Below are 24,254 nucleotides of genomic sequence, written 5' to 3'. Positions count from 1 at the left end.
CTGATGCCTTGAGCAGAAAATCGATGGGGAATTTAGCTTGTTTGCTTACGGAACAGAAAGAGATCTTGCAAGATTTTGAGAAGTCCGAGATTGAAGTGGTATTGTGTGAACATGACAGATTGATAGCCATCATTTCAGCCGAACCAGCAATCATTGACGAGATTAAACAGAAACAAAAAGAGGATGAATTCCTCAAGAAAATGATTGATGAATTTGAGACAAGTTCGAAAGCAAAGTTCAGCATTGAAAGTGAAGTGTTGAGATTTCAAAACCGAATGTGTGTCCCAGATATTCCGGAACTAAAGAAAAGAATTCTTGATGAAGCTCATAAGTCAGTATTTGCTATGCATCCAAGTAATAATAAAATGTATCGGGATTTGAAACAAAGTTATTGGTGGCCCAAAATAAAGAAAGAAATTGCAGAATATGTGTCCAGATGCCTTCAATGTCAACCAGTTAAAGCTGAACATCAGAAACCAGGCGGTCTACTTCAACCTCTCCCTATTCCTGAATGGAAGTGGGAACATATAACTATAGATTTTGTCATTGGTCTGCCTCAAACTCCTCGAGGTATGGATTCTATTTGGGTTGTAGTTAATAGATTAACTAAATCTGCACATTTTCTACCTGTTAGAACTACATTTGATGCTTATAGACTGGCCACTATATATGTTGATGAGATTGTTCGTTTACACGGGGTTTTGGTATCCATTGTCTCGGATAGAGATCCGAAGTTTGTGTTTAGATTATGGAAAAGTCTGCAAAAGGCTATGGGAACAGAATTGAGATTCAGTACTACATTCCATCCACAAACAGATGGACAATCAGAACGGACCATACAGACTTTAGAAGACATACTCAGAATGTGTGCTTTGGATTTTCAAGGGAGTTGGGAAGATTATTTGCCATTAGCAGAGTTTGCATACAATGGGGGTGTTTGTTTCAGTTTTTCAAAGTTAACTTATAGCTTTTAGCTTTAAAAAAGTTATTTTGGACTGTTTGGTTAAACTTATTTCAAACAGCTTCTGATTCTAACAGCTTCTGATTCTAACAGCTTATTTTAACTCAAAAAAGATGATTTTGCGAAGCTGCTCACCCCTTGCTTCTGATTATCAGCTTCTGCTGTGAACATGTTAATTTATGATTATACTCTTGGATTTTTTTATTTTTTATTTTTTTTAAAATAGAAAAAGACCCAAATGGACTATAGATTATTATTATTATTATTTATGAGAAATGTAGACAAACAAAAAATAAAAATTAATTGAAAAAGCTATTTCACGGCTTATTTAACAAACACTACTCAGCAACTTAAATCTATAATCTAACAGCTACACCAAACAGATTAATAACTTTTTATTAAAGTCATAATCTAGAATCTGTTAAGCTATAATCTATAAGCTGTTTTAACATCAACACCAAACGAGGCCAATAACAGCTTCACTCCAGCATTGGTATGGCACTATACGAGGCTTTGTATGGTAGAAGGTGTAGATCACCAATTTGTTGGACAGAAGTCGGGGTTAAGGCTCTTCTTGGGTCTGCAATTGTGAAAGACACTTCTGAAAAGATCAAAACTATTAAGCAAAGGCTCAAAACAGCTCAAGACCGACAAAAGAATTATGCAGATGTTCGAAGAAGACCTTTCGAGTATGAGGTTGCTGACCATGTGTTTATTCGTGTGACTCCAATGAAGGTCCAAGTAAGGTTTGGTAAGAAAGGGAAATTGTCGCCTCGTTACATTGGGCCGTTTCAGATTCTGGAAAAACTTGGTCCAATTGCTTATAGAGTTGCTTTGCCACCGGGATTTGAACAAATCCATAATATGTTTCATGTGTCGATGTTGAGAGGTTATCTTCGGGATCCGTTTCATGTAATTGATTATCACCGGATAGCTCTTGATGAAAATATGGAATACGCAGAATGGCCGGAACGAATCATTGACCGGCAAGTGAAACAGTTAAGAAGCAAGTCCATCCCAATAGTGAAAGTGGAATGGAGAGAACACTATGGGACGGACGCTACATGGGAAAAATAAGATGAAATGCGACTACGTTATCCATATTTGTTTCCTGACGAAGGTAAAATAAGTTTAGAGGACCAAACTTCCTAAAAGGGGGGAAGACTGTGATAATCCTGGTCCGTATTATGCTAATTAATCTTAATTATGATTGTGATTATGTGTTTGATATAATTTTGAGTGTCATTTATATGAATATAGGTGGTTTTGAACTTTGATCTGTTCACGTAGGAAAATCTGTTTGATTTTCTGCTTTAGAATTTAAATTGAAGGCCTTATCGGCCACTGAAACTGAAATTGATTATGCTATTGTGATTAGCGTACTTTTTAGAGCCTATGGTGAAATCTAATTGAAAATTTATTTGAATCGAAATAATTAGATTCAGAACGAATAATTAAGTGCTATTACTTAGCCTTAATTAAATTTGATTAGGCCAAGGTATATAAGGGCCTTATTACACTCAATTCCTTCCCTTGAATTCATTTTGTTTGAAATTAGCTCTCTAAAGATAGAGAGGGCTGAAGTTAGAGAAAGAGATGGGGACAACATTGAAGAGTTGCAAGAGAATTCAAGAAACTAAGGGGATTGGCTCAAGAATTAACCATAATTTGAAAGATTTGAGCTTCTAGGTGAGTAATTGAGTAAGGATTTATGAGTTTAAGTTTTTAATTTTGTGAATTCAAAATTAGATGGTGGTCAAGAACATAAATAGAGTTGATTTTGATGAATTTGAGGTCAATGAATGCATGCATGTAAGAAATTGTCATGAATTTGTATAATTGAACATGAAATACATGATCCATGCTGAATCTTGATTTAAGTTCATGCTTTTGATCATCATCTACATCATTTAAGTTGGAAATAGGAGTTGTATCCCATATGCAAATACAATTCATAGAGGTATGAGTTTTGAATACATGAATTTGTTATGTTGGAAATAAGTTTGGTGTAATTTGGGGCATGCATGTAATTAATTCATGAGATTTGAGCTTCATAATGTGATGAATTAGTGTTTGTATCATGTTAGAAGATGTACACATGAGTTTTGGGTTCATAATATGCAAGATATGTCAATTTGAATGCAAGTTTGAAGCTCAAATAGAATTATGGAAAACCTAGAATTCGGCATGTTCGCTCTAGTGGGGTAATGGCCGCTCGAGCGTGAAATGCTAGCTCCCAGAACTTTTGCAGACATGGATGTCTGTTCGAGCGGAGAGATTCACGCTCGAGCGCCATGCCGTGCGGTTTGGCTTTCAGCTCGAGTGTCCGAAAATCACGCTCGAGCGTAAAAGTGAGGCAACCAGTACTTTTGCAGACCATGGGGGTCCGCTCGAGTGGCAAAATACACGCTTGAGCAGGGAGCTCTGTTTTCAGAAATTTTGAAAGGATAATTTATGTTTCATTTTTCGTTCCCTTTCTTTTCTAAGCACTCTTAGGCACACATTAAGCATTGTAAATGAGTTAAAAGAATAAGAAAGAAGCCTAAGAGATGTATAAATTAAGAACGGATTGAATCGTTTGTGACCCATTATGTTCATGAAATTTGTAAGGTCAAGCACAAGGGCAAACCATCCGGCAGATCACTGTGAGTAATAGCTTAGTAAAGATATTTTGAAGTATGTATTTGTCCAATTGCTCATTCCTATGTAAGTCTTATAACCTTGTTAACTCGAATTGTGGACAAATATTTGTTATACGATTGATTGGGCCAAAGGCCGTCGAATACAATTGATTGGGCCAAAGGCCGTACGACCTGAATGAATGGGCCGAAGGCCGTTCGACATGAATGATTGGGCCGAGGGCCGTTTGACATGAATGATTGGGCCAAAGGCCCTCGGACATGAATGAATTGTGCTCGAGGCTGTTTGTTAAGAACAAGGTGGGCTAGAGGCCGTTTGATATGTTCGGGCTTGAAATCGCCTAATGTACTAGATAGAATTCTAAATGGGCCCAAGGCCATCTGATATACGTAAATCTATCTCGAATGTCATTCATGTATTTTCTTTATTTTATATTATTCACTGGATTTTCGCTTACACTTATTAATGTGTATGTAGATGAGCAAAGAGATGTCCAAACCCAGCCCTAGTGAAGTGTGTGAGAAAAGTCAAGTTTTGAGGAGTCAGCCTTAATGTCGCCCGCACGAGACTCGTTTTTGCCCCTTTTGTTCTCTTGTTATGTTATAACTTTGCATTGTTGGCAAAAACGTTGAATCACTTTTGTATATAAGTTTTGGCTTGGCTGACTAAAACTTGAATGATCCTGTGTGTATGGAACTTTGAATTGATTTCCTTTTGGTGTGAGTTATTAATGAATACATATATTTGATGTGTCATGTAAGCACAGCTCTTTGGACAATTTTTAAGTTTGCTTCCATTTGGCTCCTTAACTCTGATGACATATGTTTTACTAGGTTTGAGGCCGTAGATAACCCCTTGGTTACTGGCCGGTTATGACCTTAATCCAGAGGGACGGGTTCGGGTCATGACAGATTTTGACAAGACTTGTTCCTTTGATGTGCTCGATGGCCTACTTCACAGTCCAACCAAGCTAAACCAAACAAAACCAAATCATATTTACTTGCTTCACCCTCGTAATTAGGATAATTCTGACTTGGGATTGTAAAGTGACACCATAGAATTGGTGATTAAAGTTAAAAATTTTAATATTTAGCTCTTTTTTTTTTTTTTTCCTTTTGATAATTGGGTGTCCATGTCAATTTATACACATTTCAATTAATTCTAGGATCTATGTGAAGCATTTTTTTCACGTGAATTAGACAAATCTTGAATAGAACTCCCGAGTGTGATTTCAAGGAATAGATTGCTCATAATAAGAGTTGAACCTAAGATAAAAAAAAAAATATACTCACAAGCCCCAAATTCCCTTTAATTGCTAGTTTTATCTTGGATTAATGTGACATTTTCCCCAAAATTGGGATGATCAACTAGCTAATTGTGTTAATCCACAAAATAAATAAATAAATGTTTATTGTACATATAGGGTGCATTTGATTGGGGGGATTAGGAGAGAATTATTTATTATTCGGATTGTAATTCATTACAAGTTTTTTATCTGTTGTTTTTTTTTTTTTTTTAGTCCATTGGATATGAAGTCCGACCGGCCTCCTTATTGTCCATATGTAGGATTACACTATCCTTTTGGGGGGGGGGTGTGGGACAATTTTCATGGGATAATTTACTGTTGCGATTAGGTGATGAAATAACCATTTTGACCATTTACTATTTAATTATGTATTATATTTAGTAAAATTCAATAAAATTTAAATGCCTCAATTTAAAAATAAAATAATTTTATTTAACTTTTTATTGATGTTTTATTTATTTAATTTTTTAAAATAATTTTTATTGATATTTTATTTATTTAACTTTTTATTGACGTTTTATTTTAAAATTTTGTTTATATTTTATTTAATTTCTTAATTTAAATTTTAATAGATGTTTTATTTAATTTCATTATTTAATTATTATTATTTCTTAAAATAAATTTATTTAAAATTTTAATTAAAAAAATAACATATATTTTTTTTGATATTTTATTTATTTAATTTTTAAAAAATAGATTTATTTAATTGTGTAAAAAATAAAATAAAATAAATTTTTATTTAATCTAGTTAAAAATAATTAAATATTAAAAATATGTTTAATATTACTATTACTTAATAGTCAATTAAAAAAAAATAAAGTAGTCTTTTGCTCATTTATTTTTACCTAATCCGTACAATCAAACTTTGAATTCACTAAAAATAGTCATTTTTAGATATCTAATCTTATAAAAAAACAAACATAAAATACATATCTAATCTAACTAAATAGTCCAAAAAATTTATAAATTTTAATTTTGCTACGTAATTCGTCTAATCAAATACACCTGTAAGGTCGACCAATGTTCAACTTTGATGGCTTGAATGGTGAGCTCCACGCCTCTCATTGGTGTTAAGCCCCATGACATGACATTGTAATTAACTTCTCTTAGAAAAAGAAAAACAAATTGGCTGTGTGTTTGGGAAACTCTCAAATCATGATTCCAGTCCTTCATTTGAGTGTTATGTTTAGATACAAATTTTTAAAATTAATTTTACATCACTTTGAAAAACTCGTTGTAGGTGGGATTTAAATTTTAAAATTTGTCTTATCCAAACATTCGACTGGTCGTTCGTCTGGTTAACCGGAATAGTATAATTTTTTTATATTATTTTTTTTACAATTGGCACTTGTTATTTTTATATATTAAATAAATAAAAATTATGATTTTTTTAAAATTTTTAATGAGTTTTGAATATAATTTTAGGTTGTATATGTAGTTATGAGTTATAAATTTTAAAATCAAAGATCATATGTCACATCAAAAAGTCCAAACTCAATTCAAAATTTTTTTCAAAACTCATAATCAAACAAAATTTTCACACTCAAATCATCATTTCAAAACTCACAAACTAAAAATCCAACTCTATTATCAAATCATAATTTTAAAACTCTACCAGACGCAACCATTATTTTTTTTTATTATGCGAATCGATAAAAGTGTAATTACATATATGTAAAATAGTTATATTATCAAATAAATTATTATATAAATAAATAATTTTAACAAACTTATTTTACAAATTTGTAAAAAGTCTCAATGCACTATTGAGGGCCTTGTTTGGAGAGTTTAAATTATATTTTAAAAGTCAAAAAATCATTAAAAAAAAAAAACAAATTATACAAAAAGTTAACAATTTTATTTTTTCTCCATTATTTTTCTTATTTTTCATAAAAATTCGAAAAATTATTCTATATATATATATATATATATTTATTTATTTTATATTTTAATTAAAAAATAAAAAAATATTCTGTTCTTGCATGAGTGTGTGTTTTATAGTGCGCTATAACCAACGAATTAGTCGATCACTCAAAGGGGACAGAAAGTGGAAGACCCTTCTATGTGTTGTTTTTTGGGTTCCATGGCTTTACTACTTTTTAGGCGGCACAAAAAGCGAGGTGACAAAACCAGAAACTGAACAAATTTGTGACTTCCTAATCTAACTATGACTCCAGCATGACTAAACTTTGCTCACTAAAGTTGTATTTAAATCAAAGATTTAAAAATAATTCATGAAGAGAAAATAAAAAATATGAAATTTTTTAATTTTTAGTTCATTTACCAGTTTTTCCCGGATAATGTTTGAGAGCTCGAAAAATGCCTCCCTAATCCCTCTAATGTCCAAAACGACGTTTTGGACATTATTATTATTATTTTTTCTTCTTCTTCTTCACGCAGCTCTCAGACAAAGGGAGAGGGAGAGGGAGAGGGAGAGGGAGAGAAAGAGGAGAGAGAGAGAAGAGCTCGTCGCAGGGAAGAGCTTCTCGCCGTCGCAGGGAAGAGCTCGTCGCCCGCCATCGCAACTCCTCGCCCGCCGTCGCAGCTCCTCGCCATCGCAGCCACTGCCTCTGTCTCTGCCTCCTTCTCCGCCCCCCGCCTCGGCCTCCAAACCCCGATTTATTTGGCCCCCTCCAGTCCTCCGGCTTCCTCCTCCTCCTCCTCCTCCTTCCTGCTCTTCTTCTTCTTCCTCCTCCTTCCTTCTCCTTCTTCTGTTTTCTGCAAATTCGGGGGATTCGGGGAGTAGCTCTTTCGAGCTACCAAGTATGACCCAGTTTTCCCCTTTGCAATTTTTAATCTAACAATTTAAATTTAATTTGATTTTTTTGGGTAAACAGCTTAAATTTAATTGCAATCAGGTTAACACATGCATCAATTTTTTTTTTAATTTTATTTTTTATGTTTATATATATTTTTAAATAAAGTGTACGGGAAAGAAATAAACCTTCTCCTATAATCCTGTTGATCAAGTCTGCGCTCCTCTGAACGTCGTCGCTTTATTTCCTGAAAATACGAACGTGAGCTAGCCGGCGGGTGTGTGCCGGATACCTCTCCGATACCTAAGTCAGCAAAATAGACAAAGACAAAAAGCTCTGTGTATCAAAGTCGTGTGTTACCTCTCCATAGGTGATGTTGTAAGCTTTTATAGGTTCCGCGTGGCAAAATCCTAGTAGGACTTTTACTCCTCCATGTAGAGTCCTCCTAAGATTTATACTCCTGAAAGATAATGCCTATCCTTCAACACCCCCCTCACTGCATAAACCAAGTGAGATGGTTCTACCATGGTCAGACTTTAACATGACCGAGGTAAGCATGGTTATGCTAAGCCGCAGACTGGACCGAGATAATATTAGCTCGGCTCTTTCATTTACTGCTCTTACCTCGGCTCTTCTTAATGCTAACCACGGTATGTTTAGACCAGAATAACCAATACTCCTGTACAAACCGGGATAACTTTGTGAGTGACGACCAAACTTACCATAAGCTCTTTGTGACCGGAGTAACTTCAGGTCTCTCACGGACCGGAGTAACTTTACATCTCTCTTGGGCCGGAGTAACTTTTACACCTCTTTTGAGCCGGAGTAACTTTTACACCTTTCTTCAGCCGGAGTGACTTCATGGCCATTTTACTCAGCCCTTTGCAATGTGGCCCATAACGGCCCATTACTCAGCTCGACCCAATTTATAAGTATAAATTACCCTCTCAATTGCCCCTTAATTCCATCTGCGTAGCATGATAGGGATTACCTGTTACCAGCCGAGCTAAAACCATTTAGCCTTTCCAACCGGGTAAAAACCCTTTTAGCCTCTCCAGCAGGGCTAAAAAACCATTTTTGCCTTTTCAGCCGAGCTAAATTCACACCGGGCTGTACTTGTCCGGTCAAAACGTTTCTTCAATCACAGTAACTGAATCGCTTCTCATTCCTATGACACGTGGCCCCCTCTGATTGGCCCACTCTGATTGGCCCAATGCAGCTGTCATGCCGTCTTCGTACTCCGTGAATTTTGAACAGTTCCCGCCTCTGGTTTTTCCATCAAAACAAAACTTTTCATTTTGAATCTCACCACACTATTCATCTTCTCTTCTCTTGTTCTCTCTCTCTTGCTTGCATCTCTACTGTTTTGCATCTGTGAAGCTCGCGTTTGTGGCTGTTTTCTACTTTCCTTTCCTTCCTCTTACTTTGGTGAGTAATACAAATCTGTTCTATTTTTCTGGCTTTCGTACGTTTTTTAGCCCATGACATTTGTTTTATGTGTTTTTGCAAAACATTTTTTATTTCCATTTTCTGCCTTGTCTTTGTATCTTCTGCAAACACTCAGTAGTAGAGCCCCTCTGATTCAAGAAAAAACATGAAAAACACTAGTTTTGATCCAAAATCACAATATAACCGAACTAGGAAGTTGTTTGTAGTGGATGTCGGTCTAGCCGGACCAACCAATCGAGCTAACTCTTTATTGTTATATTTGTGGTTCTAACAAGTCAAGCCTTGAAAACCTTAACTATGCCCGAGCTGAGTCTAGGGGCTAGACCAGCCTTCTAAGTTCAGACCGAACTAAAAAAGCTGCCCCTTGAGGCTCAACCGGGCTATCAAAGGCCTTGCTCAAACCGAGCTAACAGACCCCTTGCTGAAACCGAGCTAACACTCGTAGTTCTTCACTTAACCGAGATAGGACTCCATTTATTTTACCTTGATTTCTTTGCAACACGGTCCATTGATCTGTGCATAACCCCTTTCTTTTTTCACTTTGCAGACTTAGGCTACCAGGCACTCCTTCGCACGCTCAACCGTGCCACTCAGCATCATTTTTTAACCGGGCTAACACAGATAAATTATACGTAACTTAAGAGTAAATGGGTAAATATAGGTTTTTGGTAGAAACACCTGGCGGCATGGCCGAATTCTGAAGGGAGTACAACATTCCTGACGACGTCTACCTTACCTTAGCCGAACAAGATATCATACCCTGAGAAAACCCTGGTTTTGTTCCCTTCACCCTCCTTTCCATTGTAGAAACCGGCCTAAGATTCCCTGTACAGCCTTTACTCTGAGAATTCCTTAGGCAAACCAGGATATGTCCAACTCAGCTTTCCACAAACTCATACCGCATAATAAATGGTATAGCCGAGCTAAACCGCCGTGCTGGTATTAACCTCGGCTTAGCCGAACTCTTTCACCAATATTCTATAGGCTCAAAAGAAGACGGGTGGGTGTATTATTTAAGAATACGCCGTCGTCGAGAGAAAATAATAACGGACACACCGGATAAAGACTTGAACGACGATGATTTCTTCTGGGTTTCTGGGAACTTCGAAGACCAAGAAGCCCAGATTCCTGGTGACCGAATAAACTGGAATAAAGGGACCCCCAGTATAATTACCTCGGTTTCTTTGCATGCTTCTGTTTTGTTTTGGTATTCTATTCCTTAACTGAACTGACAGTTGTCTTCTTTATGCAGATTCAACCCACCTCAAGTCACTGTACAGTTACCCCAACCTAAACACACTTCGCGCCGCACTTTGGTATTCCGAAAGAAGTTGGGCCAAGCTACTGAATTTTGAGCCGACGTACAGTTACAGCAGCCGACATAAAGCCAGAGTAACAGACTTCTTACTGGAAGCCTCTCCCGAACCGGACCCCAACTTGCCACAAATTAACCTGGTTCGCACTACCGAAGAAGAGGAAATGGCGAAACGGAATAGAGTAAAGGCCCTCTTAACCGAAACCAACCGAGCCGAAGTACCACCATCCAACCAGACTCAGGAAACAGTGGTGGCCCTTCCATCTCAACAACCTTCTTCATCACGCCCAAGCAAACGCGCCCGGACTACCCAAACCGAGCAACGCCTTGCCGATGAAGATGAAACCACGCTTCCACTGAGCCCTCTCAATCGAAACCAACCGGAGGGCTCTGACCGGGTTAGCTCCTCCAAGTGGGCACCCAAACTTACGTTTTAAAACCGAGATATACAAGACACAGACTCAGTGGTCACTGAGAAAGATCACTTAATGGCGTTTAACCTTGCCAAGAGTGTCTGCCTTCCAGCAGACATGGAACATCACAAAAATTTGACCGAGCTAAAGGCCATCCGCTCGGCCACCAAATCCATGGTGCTTGTAAGTAGATGTATCTGTTTAATCTTTCTGATTTGTACCTTTTTTATTTCGGTTTGATTTCAAGTCCCACTCTTTTTGCAGGCCATGCAGAAGAGTCACATCGCTCATAAGCGAGTGCTTAAACTCCGTAAGACTACAAGGCAAGCGCTGGCCGAAGTAACAGAAAAGACTGCCGAGCTGGCGCAAGCCAGGCAGCAAATAGCCGAGCTAAAATCCGATAACGGTCGTCTGACCGATCTTGTTAGCTTGGCGGAAGCAGAAAAACAAAAGGTTGCAGCCGTTATGAAAGACAAGTATCTGCGCGAACTCGCTAAACTTGAGCGCAAGAAAAAGGCCGAGATAGAGCAGCTGAAGAAGGATGCTGATGACGCCAAGCTTCGGGGTTTTAAGGAAGGGGAGGCGGCTTACATTAAACAATGTGAAGCTCCAAGGATCTCTTCTTCAAGTGCGGTTGGAGGGCGGCTGTAGAGCAGCTCGGTCACGGTCTAGGGACCGAGGTCTTCAACGCTCCAGCATACTTCATTTTGGGCTCTATGACGGAATACGCTGCTGCTCTTCAGCAACAGTTTCTTGAGAACTCAGATGATGATGAAGAAGAAGTTGCGCCAACGGATACTCCGCTTGTCAGTGACCCTGACGAACAATCAGTTCGGTTGGAGCCATTGGTGGAAGACCTGACCGGCGAGCTGCCTACTGAAACCGTACCTCCAGCTGACACCGAGCTCTCAACCGAGGCCGTGCCATCGTCCGAAGCCGGGCTTCGTGTTGATATTGATGCTGATCTTGACGTCGAAATAGATGATCTTTTTAACTAATTTTGTATTTTTCTTTTCTTGTTTTGGTCTTGTAACCGGGCTGAGGCCCCTCCTTTGTATTTTCTTTGAATTTTTAATGAAGTCTGTTTTTTTTTTTGTTCAACTCTTATTTCGGTTGATCGTCTTGCTTGTACTTTTTGTTGCCGAGATACTCTTATCCCGGACATATCATTTTAACTATAAGCATACCTGCCAACCATTCTTTAGCCGAGATCCCTACCTCAGCTGAAGAATACTTAAAAGTTGGTTTAGTCCAGCCAACCACTCTCTAGCCGATGTCCTTTCTTCGGCTAAAGAGTACCAAGAGTTGGTTTAATCCAGCCAACCACTCTCTAGCTGATGTCCTTTTTTCGGCTAAAGAGTACCAAGAGTTGGTTTAATCCAGCCAACCACTCTTTAGCCGATGTCCTTATTTCGGCTAAAGAGTACCAAGAGTTGGTTTAATCCAGCCAACCACTTTCTAGCCGATGTCCTGACTTCGGCTAAAGAGTATTAAGAGTTGGTTTAATCCAGCCAACCTCTAAATTGGTTATTCCTGCCAAGTTAGAGTAAAATGTTTGGTTATTCCCACCAAACGTCCTGCAGCATGGATCCTCATCCTGGGCTTAGGAGGGGTGTTGGTTTTTCCAGCCAACCTATAGATTGGTTTTTCCAGCCAACCTAGAGTAAAATGTTTGGTTATTCCGACCAAACGTCCTGCAGCCTGGATCCTCATCCTGGGCTTAGGAAGGGTGTTGGTTTTTCCAGCCAACCTATAGATTGGTTTTTCCAGCCAACGTAGAGTAAAATGTTTGGTTATTCCGACCAAACGTCCTGCAGCCTGGATCCTTATCCTGGGCTTAGGAAGGGTGTTAGTTTTTCCAGCCAAACTTGCTTTTGATGTCCCTAACTTACTAATACAATCTCTTACAAAAAACAACTACGCTGAAAAGAATCGACTTTGTTTTATTGAGAAAAAGAAAATTACACATGCTTGTAAAAAAAACTAAAAATAAAATAGTTTGAGATTGGCAGTATTCCATGGCCTAGGAATGGCTTTGCCGTCCTCATCTTCCAGGTGGTATGTCCCTTTGCCAGCTAATCCGACCACTTTGTAAGGTCCTTCCCAATTAGGCTCTAACTTGCCATCTCCTGGTACCAAGGTGTTACCCATCACTATGCGCAGCACCCAATCTCCGATCTTGAATTGCCTTAGATGCACTGTTTTGTTGTATTTCCTGGATAACTTTTGTTGGTATGAGGCAATGTGAACCAGTGCTCTTTTTCTTCTTTCTTCGGCAAGGCCGAGCTCCAATGCTATGGCTTCTCCATTCAAGTCTGGATCAAAATTTTTTCTTCTAATTGTGGGAAGGCCAATTTCCAGTGGGATTACTGCTTCCATGCCGTAGGCTAAGGAGAATGGTGTTTCTCCTGTCGATCGTCGAGGTGTGGTGCGGTAAGCCCATAAAACATGAGGAAGTTCCTCCGCCCACTTGCCTTTTGCCTTCTCTAACCTTTTCTTCAATCCATCCAAGACAACCTTGTTTGATGCTTTTGCTTGGCCATTTGCTTGAGGATATGCTGGTGTAGAATTTTAGAATTCTAACTTGTATTCTTCACAAAAGCCTCTAAAGATTCTGCCATCAAACTGGGTGCCGTTGTCTGATATTAGGGCTTTAGGTATGCCGAATCGAGTAATGATATTCTGCCAGATGAACTTCTTCACATCTTTTTCCTTGATTGATGCCAATGCTTCTGCTTCCACCCACTTTGTGAAGTAGTCTATTACTGCGAGAAAGAACTTCCTGTTTCCGGGCGCTGTTGGAAGTGGTCCTACTATGTTCAAGCCCCACATTGCAAAGGGTCATGGACTGGACAATGGTAGGAGTTCTCTGGCCGGCTGATGTATTTGGTGTGCGAACTTCTGACATTTTTCGCACTTCTTTACATACTTCTCCGAGTCTGCCTGCATGTATGGCCACCATTATCCTTGTGAAATGGCTCTGTAAGCTAACGATCTTCCTCTTTGGTGGCTTCCGCACACCCCTTCATGTATTTCAAACAAGAATGCTGCTACTTTACTATGGTGGACACACTTTAGATAAGGTCCTGAGAATGAATTTTTGTACAATGCCATAGATTGGGAGAGCCAAAATCGTTGTGACTTTGCTCTCATTTTGTTGGCTTCTTTCTTGTCTTCTGGTAAGATGCCGTCTTTTAAGAACAATATAATGGGATCCATCCATGAGGGGCCTAATTCGGCGCAACATACCTCTTCTACTTCGGGGTCCTCAATGCTTGGTCTTGGTAGGTAGTCAATTAGTAGTGGGTAAGGGATGAATGTATCTGCCATTGACGCATAACCTGCTAGTTCGTCTGCTCTGCTGTTTTCCTCCCTGCCAATCTGTTCTATCCTTACTACTTTAAATTTCTTGATCTCTGTTCTGACCAATTCTTGGTACTTGGCCATCCTATCATCCTTTGCTTCATAGTCGCCAGAAATTTGGTTTACCACCAGCTGTGAGTCGCTGTAGACCATTAGTTCGGTGACCTTCATGTAGAATGCTGATTTGAGTCCTGCAAGAAGTGCTTCATACTCCGCTTTGTTGTTTAATGCTGGGAAGCCAAGGTTGATTGCTTGCTCCACAACCAGGCCGTCTGGTGAGATGAGGACGATGCCAAGTCCTGCACCATGCCGGTTGGATGCTCCATCCACAAAGAGCTTCCACATCTCTCCAACGAACAACTTCTAACAAGTGGAGGGGTCAGATGATGTCGTGGGGTCAAGAGTGTTGCTGGTGTTCTCTTCAAGGTCCATACTGGCTGTTTGTCCCTCGCTATTTGATTGAACCAAGTCTTTATTTGTTGGTGAGCCTTGGCTTGGTGTAGCATGGTTCGCTTCTGCCTTACTCTCTTTATTCTGGTTTGCCTTGGGGTCTGACTGAATATCCTGCACCAGGGGTTGCGCTATTCTGGCGTCAACTTCTATCCCTGGTTTGGTTGTATCAGTCAGGTCGACTGGGCAGATATGATGACTTCCTGGGGTGAATTCTGCGACAAAGTCTGCCAAAGCTTGGGCCTTTATCGCGGTTCTGGGTTGGAACTTGATGTCGAATTGTCCCAACTCTATTGCCCATTTCAAGATTCGCCCAGAAAAGTTTGCCCTCTCAAACAAAGCTTTTAATGGGAAAGCTGTGAGGACGACTATGGTGTGGGCGTGAAAGTAGTGCGATAACTTTCTTGAGGCCATCATCAAGGCCAATGCCAGTTTTTCCAGTGGCAAGTACCTTGTTTCGGCACCCAGCAATGTCTTGCTGACATAATAGATGGGCAGATGTTGGATTCCTTCCGCGCGAACCAACACTGCGCTAATTGCGTGTTGAGAGACTGCTAGGTACAGGAAGAGTTCTTCTCCAGGTATTGGGGTTACCAGTAGTGGTGGAGAAGACATGTATTCTTTCAAGCTTTCCAGAGCACGGTCGCATTCTTCGTCCCACTTGAACTTAGCTTTTAATGCTTGAAAAAACGGTCGTAGTCTGTTTGACGACCGGCTAATGAATCGGTTGAGTGCAGCTGCCATGCCGGTGAGATGTTGTACTTCTTTTACTGAGTTAGGTCTCTCCAGATCCTGAATAGCTTTGATCTGGGAGGGGTCTGCTTCTATACCCCAGTTGGTCACTAGGAAGCCTAGGAATTTGCCAGATCCCACACCGAATGCGCACTTAGATGCATTAAGGCGTAACTTGTGCCTCTTCAAAATCTGGAACATCTCACCTAGGTCCCTCAGATGGTTGTTCTCGTCCTTGCTTTTGACCACCATATCGTTGATGTAAGCTTCCATTGTTCTGCCTAACAATGGCTCAAACATCTTGGTGACCATTCTCTGGAATGTTGCCCCTGCGTTCTTTAGGCCAAAGGGCATGACCTTATAGCAATACAGTCCTCTTGGAGTAGTAAAGGACGTGACCTCCTGGTTTGGTTCGTACATGACGATCTGATGGTAGCCTCTGTACGCATCCAGAAAGCTAAGCCGGTTGTGCCCCGCTGTTAGGTCTACCAATTGATCTATCCGTGGTAGGGGGAAGCTGTCCTTTGGGCATGCTTTGTTGACTGTTTTATAATCGATGCAGACACGCCATTTGCCATTCTTCTTTGGCACTACGATTGTGTTGGAAATCCATGTGGGGTAGTGCACCTCTCTGATTGCTCCTGCCTCCAGCAGGTTTCCCACTTCTTCTGCCATTATTTCAGTGTGGTGGAGTGCCGATCTATGAGTGCGTTGAATGATTGGTCTGGCGGATGGGTGGACATTGAGTTGGTGACAGATGAAGTTTGGATCAATGCCTAGCATGTCGTAGGGTGTCCAGGCGAACACTTCGATGTTAGAGGTCAAGAATTCCAAGACCTCAAATCTCTTAGTGCTGGACAACGACGAACCGAGCAAAAAGAACTTATCCGGGTTCTTTTCATCTATTCTTATCTCTACTAAGCTTCCACCACTTTTTGATCAGCTGCTTTGCCGACATCTGCGAATAGTTCATTGCTCTCAGGTTCTTTTACCGAATGTACATATCCCTTGGCAGCACGACTTCCATTAACGGTGACAAAGCATTGCTTGGACATAATTTGGTCTCCAAAGACCTTTTCAATTACCCCGACATCGTTGGGGAACCGCATTACTTGATGGTAGGATGATGCTACTGATTTCATGGCATGGAGCCATGTTCTTCCCAAGATTATGTTGTAAGTGGAAGGGACCTTCAACACCCAAAATTCCACTTGTTTTGTCACGCTTCCTGCCATGACTGGCAGGATAATTTTGCCGACAAGCCATTCTGGCATTGAGTTGAATCCGATTAGGGGGGATACAGCTGGTGCCAGGTCTTTGTCCTTCAATTTCAGTTGTTTGAAGGTGTCGTAGTACATTATCTCACATGAGCTACCTTGGTCTATCAGAATTAGTTTGACGTCATAATTCTTGATGTGGAGGGTGACGACCAGTGCATCGTTGTGAGGGCAATATATTCTTTCCAAGTCCTTGTCTGAAAAAGACATGACGTTCGTGGCCTCTGTTCTCCCTTTTTTGATGGCAGGTTGGGCACTTAGTACCTCCCTTAAGTGTTCAGCCTTTTTGATTGACCCTCTGAGCTCGCATACACGCTTAGGTTCGAATACTCCATGTATCACATTGATCACACCTTGAGGTGGGGCGTCAATTGGCATTCCATTGGGGTTATTGTGGTCCTGGGGGGCTGGTTGCGTCCCTCCTTCAATGTATTTATCCAAGTGACCGGCTGCCACCAACTCCTCCAGATCCTGTCTCAATGGCATACAATTTTCAGTGCGGTGCCCCTTTTCTTTGTGGAAGGTGCGTCGTGACCTTTCGTCGTAGTCTTTCTGTGCTTTTCCTAGCTTAGCTGGCCATCTGACAAAAGGTTCATCGCGTATTTCGCTCAGAATCCGATAGATCGGTTTTTTGAATACCATGGTTATGGCAGTGCGGACTCTCAACCATCTTTTATCCTGGTCCTCTCCGTTGTCTCGCCTGCCTCGTCCGTTTTTGTTCAGACGTTCTACCGCATTGATCTTTGCTGTGGTCTTCTTATCTGCTACTGCGGTCATGCCAGATTTTGTTTTGGCACGGGCGCCATCCTCTTCCACCCTGATGTGCTGATGCACTCTTTCCATCAAGGCCTCCATGGTAAGGGGCGGTGTCATGGTGATTGAGTCCCTTAGTCTGTTTCCGACTGGAAGGCCTCTTTTGTATTGTGCAATGGCGAGATTGGTGGGACAGTCCCCAATCTGGTTGAATGTCTCCCAGCAGCGACTATTGTAGGATCTTAGTGTCTCCTTTTCGCCCATGTCGATGGAGAGTAACTGGTCAATCTCCACCAGGGTTTTGGTGTTCGTTCTGAACCTCGTGACGAACGCCTCCGCCAATTGGGCCCAGGAGGCTATGCTACCTTCTGGAAGTTTTTCGAACCAAGTCAGGCCTAGGTCACCAAGGCTTGATGGGAAGAGGATGCACATCAAAGCCTCGTTTCGCCGATATACCGCCATAACCTGGCGGAAGTGGCTTAGGTGTATGTAGGGATCCGTCTTCCCCTCGTACGTGGTAAATTTGGGTTGAAGGAAACCTGAAGGAAGGGGCGCGTTTTCAATTGCCGGAACGAACGGCGAGGTCTGCAGCCTTGCTAATGCTTTGTCCGTTGGTTCGTAGGCAGGTCGTGGCAACGGCATTCCGACCTCGACGCTTCCATGCATTTGAGGAGCCAACCGTTGAAGGGCGGATACCCTGCGAGGGTTGCGCGCCCTAGTACCCTCCTTCCATCGTGCCTTTTCTTCCAACATGTTCCGCAAATCGGATGATCTTGGTAACTCCGTCTGCCTAGATGATGTCTGGTGCGAGCGCGAGGGTCGATAGGTACTTCCCTCAGTGTAAGACCTTAATGATCTCGTTCTCTCAGACCTGGAGTAACAAGTTCTGGAAGTTCTGGATTGAGTATCGCCTGTCCTGAGGCTTCTACTCTCTGCTTGTGATGGTGTGGAATGCCTTCCACGGTCTTCTGAGCGGCGAGGAGGCGTTTTTCTTTTGCGCTCCTCTCCTGTCGCCACTCCTTTTCCTTTCATCTGGCGCTTCATGGCCTCCATATCCGCCGCCATCTTCCTTATTAATTCATCTTGCTCCTTCACGCGGTCCTCCACAACTTGAGGATCAATCCTCCGCCTTTGTCTGTCAGGACTTCGTGAACGAGAGTGACGGGGGCTGTTAGTCCGCCTCCTCCCCCTTGTATCCCTCTTGGGATTTTGTCGCTGTGGCTCTAAGTCTGTCATGGGAGGGATAGAAGGTAGGCCTTCGCGTCTTGCACCCCCCTCTGGTGTTTGTCTGTCGATGGCGGACTGCGGCAAATCTTCGTTGTGCGCCATTGTTTTTAGCGAGGAAAACTTGATCAAGAGGTTTTGTTCTTTGTCTGACTTCCCACAGACGGCGCCAATTGTACGGGAAAGAAATAAACCTTCTCGTATAATCCTGTTGATCAAGTCTGCGCTCCTCCGAACGTCGTCGCTTTATTCCCTGAAAACACGAACGTGAGCTAGCCGGCGGGTGTGTGCCGGATACCTCTCCGATGCCTAAGTCAGCAAAATAGACAAAGACAAAAAGCTCTGTGTATCAAAGTCGTGTGTTACATCTCCATATGTGATGTTGTAAGCTTTTATAGGTTCCGCGTGGCACAATCCTAGTAGGACTTTTACTCCTCCATGTAGAGTCCTCATAGGATTCATACTCCTGAAGATAATGCCTATCCTTCAACACCCCCTCACTGCATAAACCAAGTGAGATGGTTCTATCATGGTCAGACTTTAACATGACCGAGGTAAGCATGGTTATGCTAAGCCGCAGACTGGACCGAGATAACAGTAGCTCGGCTCTTCCATTTACTGCTCTTACCTCGGCTCTTCTTAATGCTAACCACGGTATGTTTAGACCGGAATAACCAATACTCCTGTACAAACCGGGATAACTTTGTGAGTGACGACCAAACTTACCATAAGCTCTTTGTGACCGGAGTAACTTCAGGTCTCTCGTGGACCGGAGTAACTTTACATCTCTCTTGGGCCGGAGTAACTTTTACACCTCTTTTGAGCTGGAGTAACTTTTACACCTTTCTTGAGCCGGAGTGACTTTATGGCCATTATACTCAGCCCTTTGCAATGTGGCCCATAACGGCCCATTACCCAACTCAACCCAATTTATAAGTATAAATTACCCTCTCATAAAGTAAAAGATTTATAATGTATATAGTGATCGTGACAAAAAATTATATTATAAGCAACTCTTTCCTCCAACTGTTTTTGTCTTTTTTTTCACTGTCCTCCAATTTTTTGACTTTCACCTTCTTTCTTTTGTTTATACAAATCTGTGGAATAGATTTGGAATCAGATTATAAATAGAATAGAAGGATCGATTAAAAATGTGATCAGATAAAATAATATAACAGTGAAACAGAAGTGAACCCATTCGGGTTCCTATCTCCAACTAAAAAATAAAATAATTCAGCCCGTTTAGTTTGAGTTTTTAAAATTTACTTTTCCGAAAGTTGAATCATTTTATTTTTCATATTTTTGGTTTTTATTGATTTTTTTTAATATTTTAATTTTTTTTTAATTTTTAAATATATTTAACATAAATATACTTAAAAAGTATAATATTTATATATAAAAAAATCTATAAAAAATTAACTAAATGTCAAAATTTTTAAAAAAATTTAAAATTAAGTATATTTTTCGTATTCTTATATATTTATTAATTTTTTAAAATATTTTACTTTACAGATACATTTAAATAAATTACATTTAAAAAAATTAAAAAAAAATACTCAAAATTTAAAAAATATTCACTGAAAATAAAATATATAAAAAATAAAAAACTCAAGTTAAAAAAATTAAAACCAAAGACAAATGATTTATATTTATGTTCTTCTACCTATACTTTTTTTTTATTCTTTTTTAAAATCAGGTGAACTAAACGCGGCATTGGGGTTGATGCATGGGATTACTTTGAAGTCAACGAGAGCGGCCTTGCATTGCATTTGACAAAATCACAAGAGTCACCTTTTTCTAATCTTTCAAAAAATTTATAACCATGAATGAGAATGACTGTATCATTTATAATCTAATTAATTCATGCCATTAATACTTTCTTTATTTTATTGCTCTATTTTGAATTACCTTCTGGGCATCACATTTATTTCCCCCACTCTCTCTCTCTCTCTCTATATATATATATTTGACTTGCTTGCAGGTCCACTTTCAAGTAAAATTACCTGGCTTAACCCTATAGACTCTCCATCACAACACAACACACAAGGCCTATCTCACAAACCCACATGCCAGTAAACTTAAAAAATGTCCTGAGGTTCTTCTTTGGCCTTAGATTTGTTTATGGTGACTGACATGATACTCTTGATTGATACCATATGATTTAAGCCTAAAGCTCCAATTTTGGAGAGTCGTCTCTTACTTTCCCTAGAAAATTATGGGCTGGGTTTTCTTTGAAATCAAACAGGACGACTTTCTTTCTCCATCACAGCCACCATATTCGATCTCTCAGCCACCTCCACCTCTGCCAGTGGATCTTCAATCCGGTGGTTTGAATTTTAACAACAAGGTAAGCCCAAGTATATTGCTTATCATCATAATTATTGCAATCATTTTCTTTATCTCTGGTTTGCTTCACCTCCTTGTTAGATACCTATTAAGACCTCAAAACAGAGACCCAGATGATTTGGACAACGTGACTGCCCTTCAAGGTCAGTTACAGCAACTCTTCCACCTCCATGATTCTGGTGTGGACCAGTCCTTCATAGACACCCTTCCTGTCTTCAACTACAAAGCAATTATTGGTGTGAAAAACCCCTTTGATTGTGCTGTTTGTTTGTGTGAATTTGAGCCTGAAGATAAGCTCAGGTTGTTGCCCAAATGCAGCCATGCCTTTCACATGGAGTGTATAGACACATGGCTCTTGTCTCACTCCACTTGCCCTCTCTGTAGAGCTACTCTGCTTCCTGATTTCTCACCAAACCATTACTGCTCTTCACCAATTGTCCTTGTTCTTGAATCTGGCAGTGACAGTTCAAGAGAGATTGTCTCAGACAGAGATGGTCCTTTGGGCACCACCAATTCAATAGCAAGAGCAAATTCCCATCTGGGTTTTCACTGTAGGAATGAATTTGGCTCATCCGGCCGCAAATCATGCGAAATTCCTGGAAAAACTCAACAAACAATGGTGGGTTCAGAAGAGCAAGTAGTGGCTGTTAAGCTGGGAAAATTTAGAAATGTGGATGGTGGAGGTGGAGGTGGAGGTGAAGGTAGTAGTAGTAACAATAATGTTGATGCAAGAAGGTGCTTCTCTATGGGGTCTTTTGCATATGTAATGGATGAGAATTCGTCATTGCAAGTACCCATTCGAACCCCAGTGAAGAAACAATCAAGCAAGAAATCTTCTCTGCCATTGACACCCGGTCATAAGCCTGCAATGTCAGAGTGTGATTCTGATTCTAGAAGAGACTTTAATGGTTCTGATCCGTTTAAAAGTGTTCAAGTTCATGGAATTGGTACTGGTGGTAGTAATACTAGTAATGGGAATGGTAATGGCAATGACAATGACAATGCTATTGGGAGGAGCAAGAGAGAGAGCTTTTCAGTATCCAAGATTTGGATGAGGGCAAAGAAGGAGAAGCCTCATCCAATGGGTATGGAGGTGTCGAGACGGGCTTTTTCGTTCCGGTTTCCAGTGCACCGGAGTGTTGTTTCCGGTGATGACATGAACCCTAAGAGTGGTGGGAGTGGTACCAGGAGGACCATCTCTGAGATTGCAATTGGGAGGTGGGAAAATGGAGGAGGGAGTGAATTGGGTTGTGACGAGGAAAATCAGAGCTGCAACAGTTTGGCTTCTCAACCAAAAACACCGTCTTTTGCAAAGAGGACTATGCTTTGGCTTGTGGGAAGACAAAACAAGGTGGTTCACTCATCTGTCTCACCCAATGTCTAATTCTTTTTTTCCTTTTCTTTTTCTTAAGGTTTTAGATACGATTTCTCTTATGTAATTTCTTTATTCTGGAAGGCAAAATTAGAAGATGGTTGATATAAAGAAAAAGAAGGGGGAAAAAAGAATGGAACTATCAATAGATCTTGAACACAACAATGTATGCATTTTCACTTTGAAATTTGAGAATATTTGGCCTCCTTACCCATAATGAAATTTGAGAATTGTTCTACAAATCTAAACAGAGTAGCATTTTCCTTTTAATACTGAATTTTAGGCAAACATGAGAAAGGTTTATGCTGTGTTTGGTTGGGGGATTTGGAGAGGGATTTGGAAAAGGAAATGGAAAAGGTAGGTAAAATGTGAATAAATCATGCCAATATTTCACATAGTTTCACATACCTTTTCTCTTTCCCTTTCCAAATCCCTCCCCAAATCTCCCAACCAAACACAACATTACTGATTCGATGAGTAGAATCCATTTCGTTTCACTTTCTTACTGTAAGTTAATACTTGACAATGCATGGTTGGGCCATGAATTTCTGTCCTCAGTTTCTTCTATTCATTAGTTTCCAATGCATTGTCAATCATTTAATTGTGAGAATCTCGAGATATGATCTTATTACAAACTAAATATGCATTATGATAGAGGAATAATGAGATTTGAGGACAAATGATTTCATTCCGGGCTGATCTTACGTAGTTGTCATCAATAGTAGGTAAAAGATTGAATTCAGTTTAAGGAGGTCGGTAGGGCTTCCTGTATTAAATTCAACTATGGGAAAGAGAGGAAGATTTGCTAATTCTTTTATCTATTTATTTTGGCTTGTTATGTCAAAGTTAGTAGGTAAAAAGGGTGCGTAAGCTCAAACCCTTACCTAAATCCAAGACTATGAATATATACTGTGTCAATTTTCCAATAACAAATGGTATGAATTTCAAAGTTCACTGTTTCTTTTCTCCTATGTATTCTTAATTGGTTTTCATGACTTTAATTTTTCAAAATAAAGCAAGCTTCGCACAATTTTTCGTTTTAAAATTGATTATTTCAACAAAAATGTTAACATGTGGCGTGAATTTTATACTCATGTAAAAATTGTATAGAATATTTTATAATTCATTTAGACTCTTAGCATTGCTCTTGAGCTAAAGCATGGAAAAAATGGTTGAGTGATCCTTCACTTTTAAGGTAATTACCCATAATAGTAATAATTGTGAAAACAATGGGACTAAAAATATCAAAATCTCAATAAATGTTCATTCATTTTCTTTCAATTTCTTGAAGACGAGAGCTTGCAGAAATATGGACGAAAAAAATTAATTGTGGCCACCACAACCATATATATATATATACAGGGTGTTGTTGCATTGTATTTGAATGCAATTTTATGTGATGAGTGCTGAGCCGCGGGACTAAACATTAATGACTGATGTTATTATCATCACGGGATAGTTGAGAGGCTGTTGTCATGTGTTTATTTATTGACAAATACTAACAAATGTTTTTAGATATTATTTAATATTAAAAAGTATATAAAAATATAATAAAAATATTTTAAAATGTATTAATTTGAATAAAAGTGTATTTAATTTAATAAAAAATGTATTATGTTTTATAAATATTTTATCTTTTATATATATATATATATATATATATATATATATATTCTAAGAACACCCGTCAAGGACGACCCTTATTTATGTATGTGACCTAAATTGTTCCACACACTTTTGTTGGCACTTCAAATATGAGTATTTATTCGGTACTCTCGGAGTATGAACACGTGGTGCTCTATAAGGTTTTGATTGTTGGAAAGACACAAGGGCTCACGAATTATGTTGGTGATGGAAAACAACATGGGACTAAGTAATTGATAATTGATTTGGAGTA

At 39.7% G+C, this 24,254-nt stretch overlaps 1 protein-coding gene across 1 annotated transcript; it reads left to right on the top strand.

The window, feature by feature from the left end:
* Positions 1 to 20,581: 20,581 nt before the first annotated feature.
* On the top strand, positions 20,582 to 22,599 carry LOC114258671 (RING-H2 finger protein ATL13). Its single transcript, XM_082896647.1, has one exon. The coding sequence runs from the start codon at positions 20,855 to 20,857 to the stop codon at positions 22,367 to 22,369; it is 1,515 nt and encodes a 504-aa protein (XP_082752773.1). The 5' UTR covers positions 20,582 to 20,854; the 3' UTR covers positions 22,370 to 22,599.
* Positions 22,600 to 24,254: the final 1,655 nt, after the last annotated feature.

Source organism: Camellia sinensis, chromosome 12 (genome assembly GCF_055761805.1).
Source record: "Camellia sinensis isolate YWXY chromosome 12, ASM5576180v1, whole genome shotgun sequence".
In the NCBI taxonomy this organism is placed as follows: domain Eukaryota; kingdom Viridiplantae; phylum Streptophyta; class Magnoliopsida; order Ericales; family Theaceae; genus Camellia; species Camellia sinensis.
This window is presented reverse-complemented; position numbering and strand designations above follow the sequence as displayed.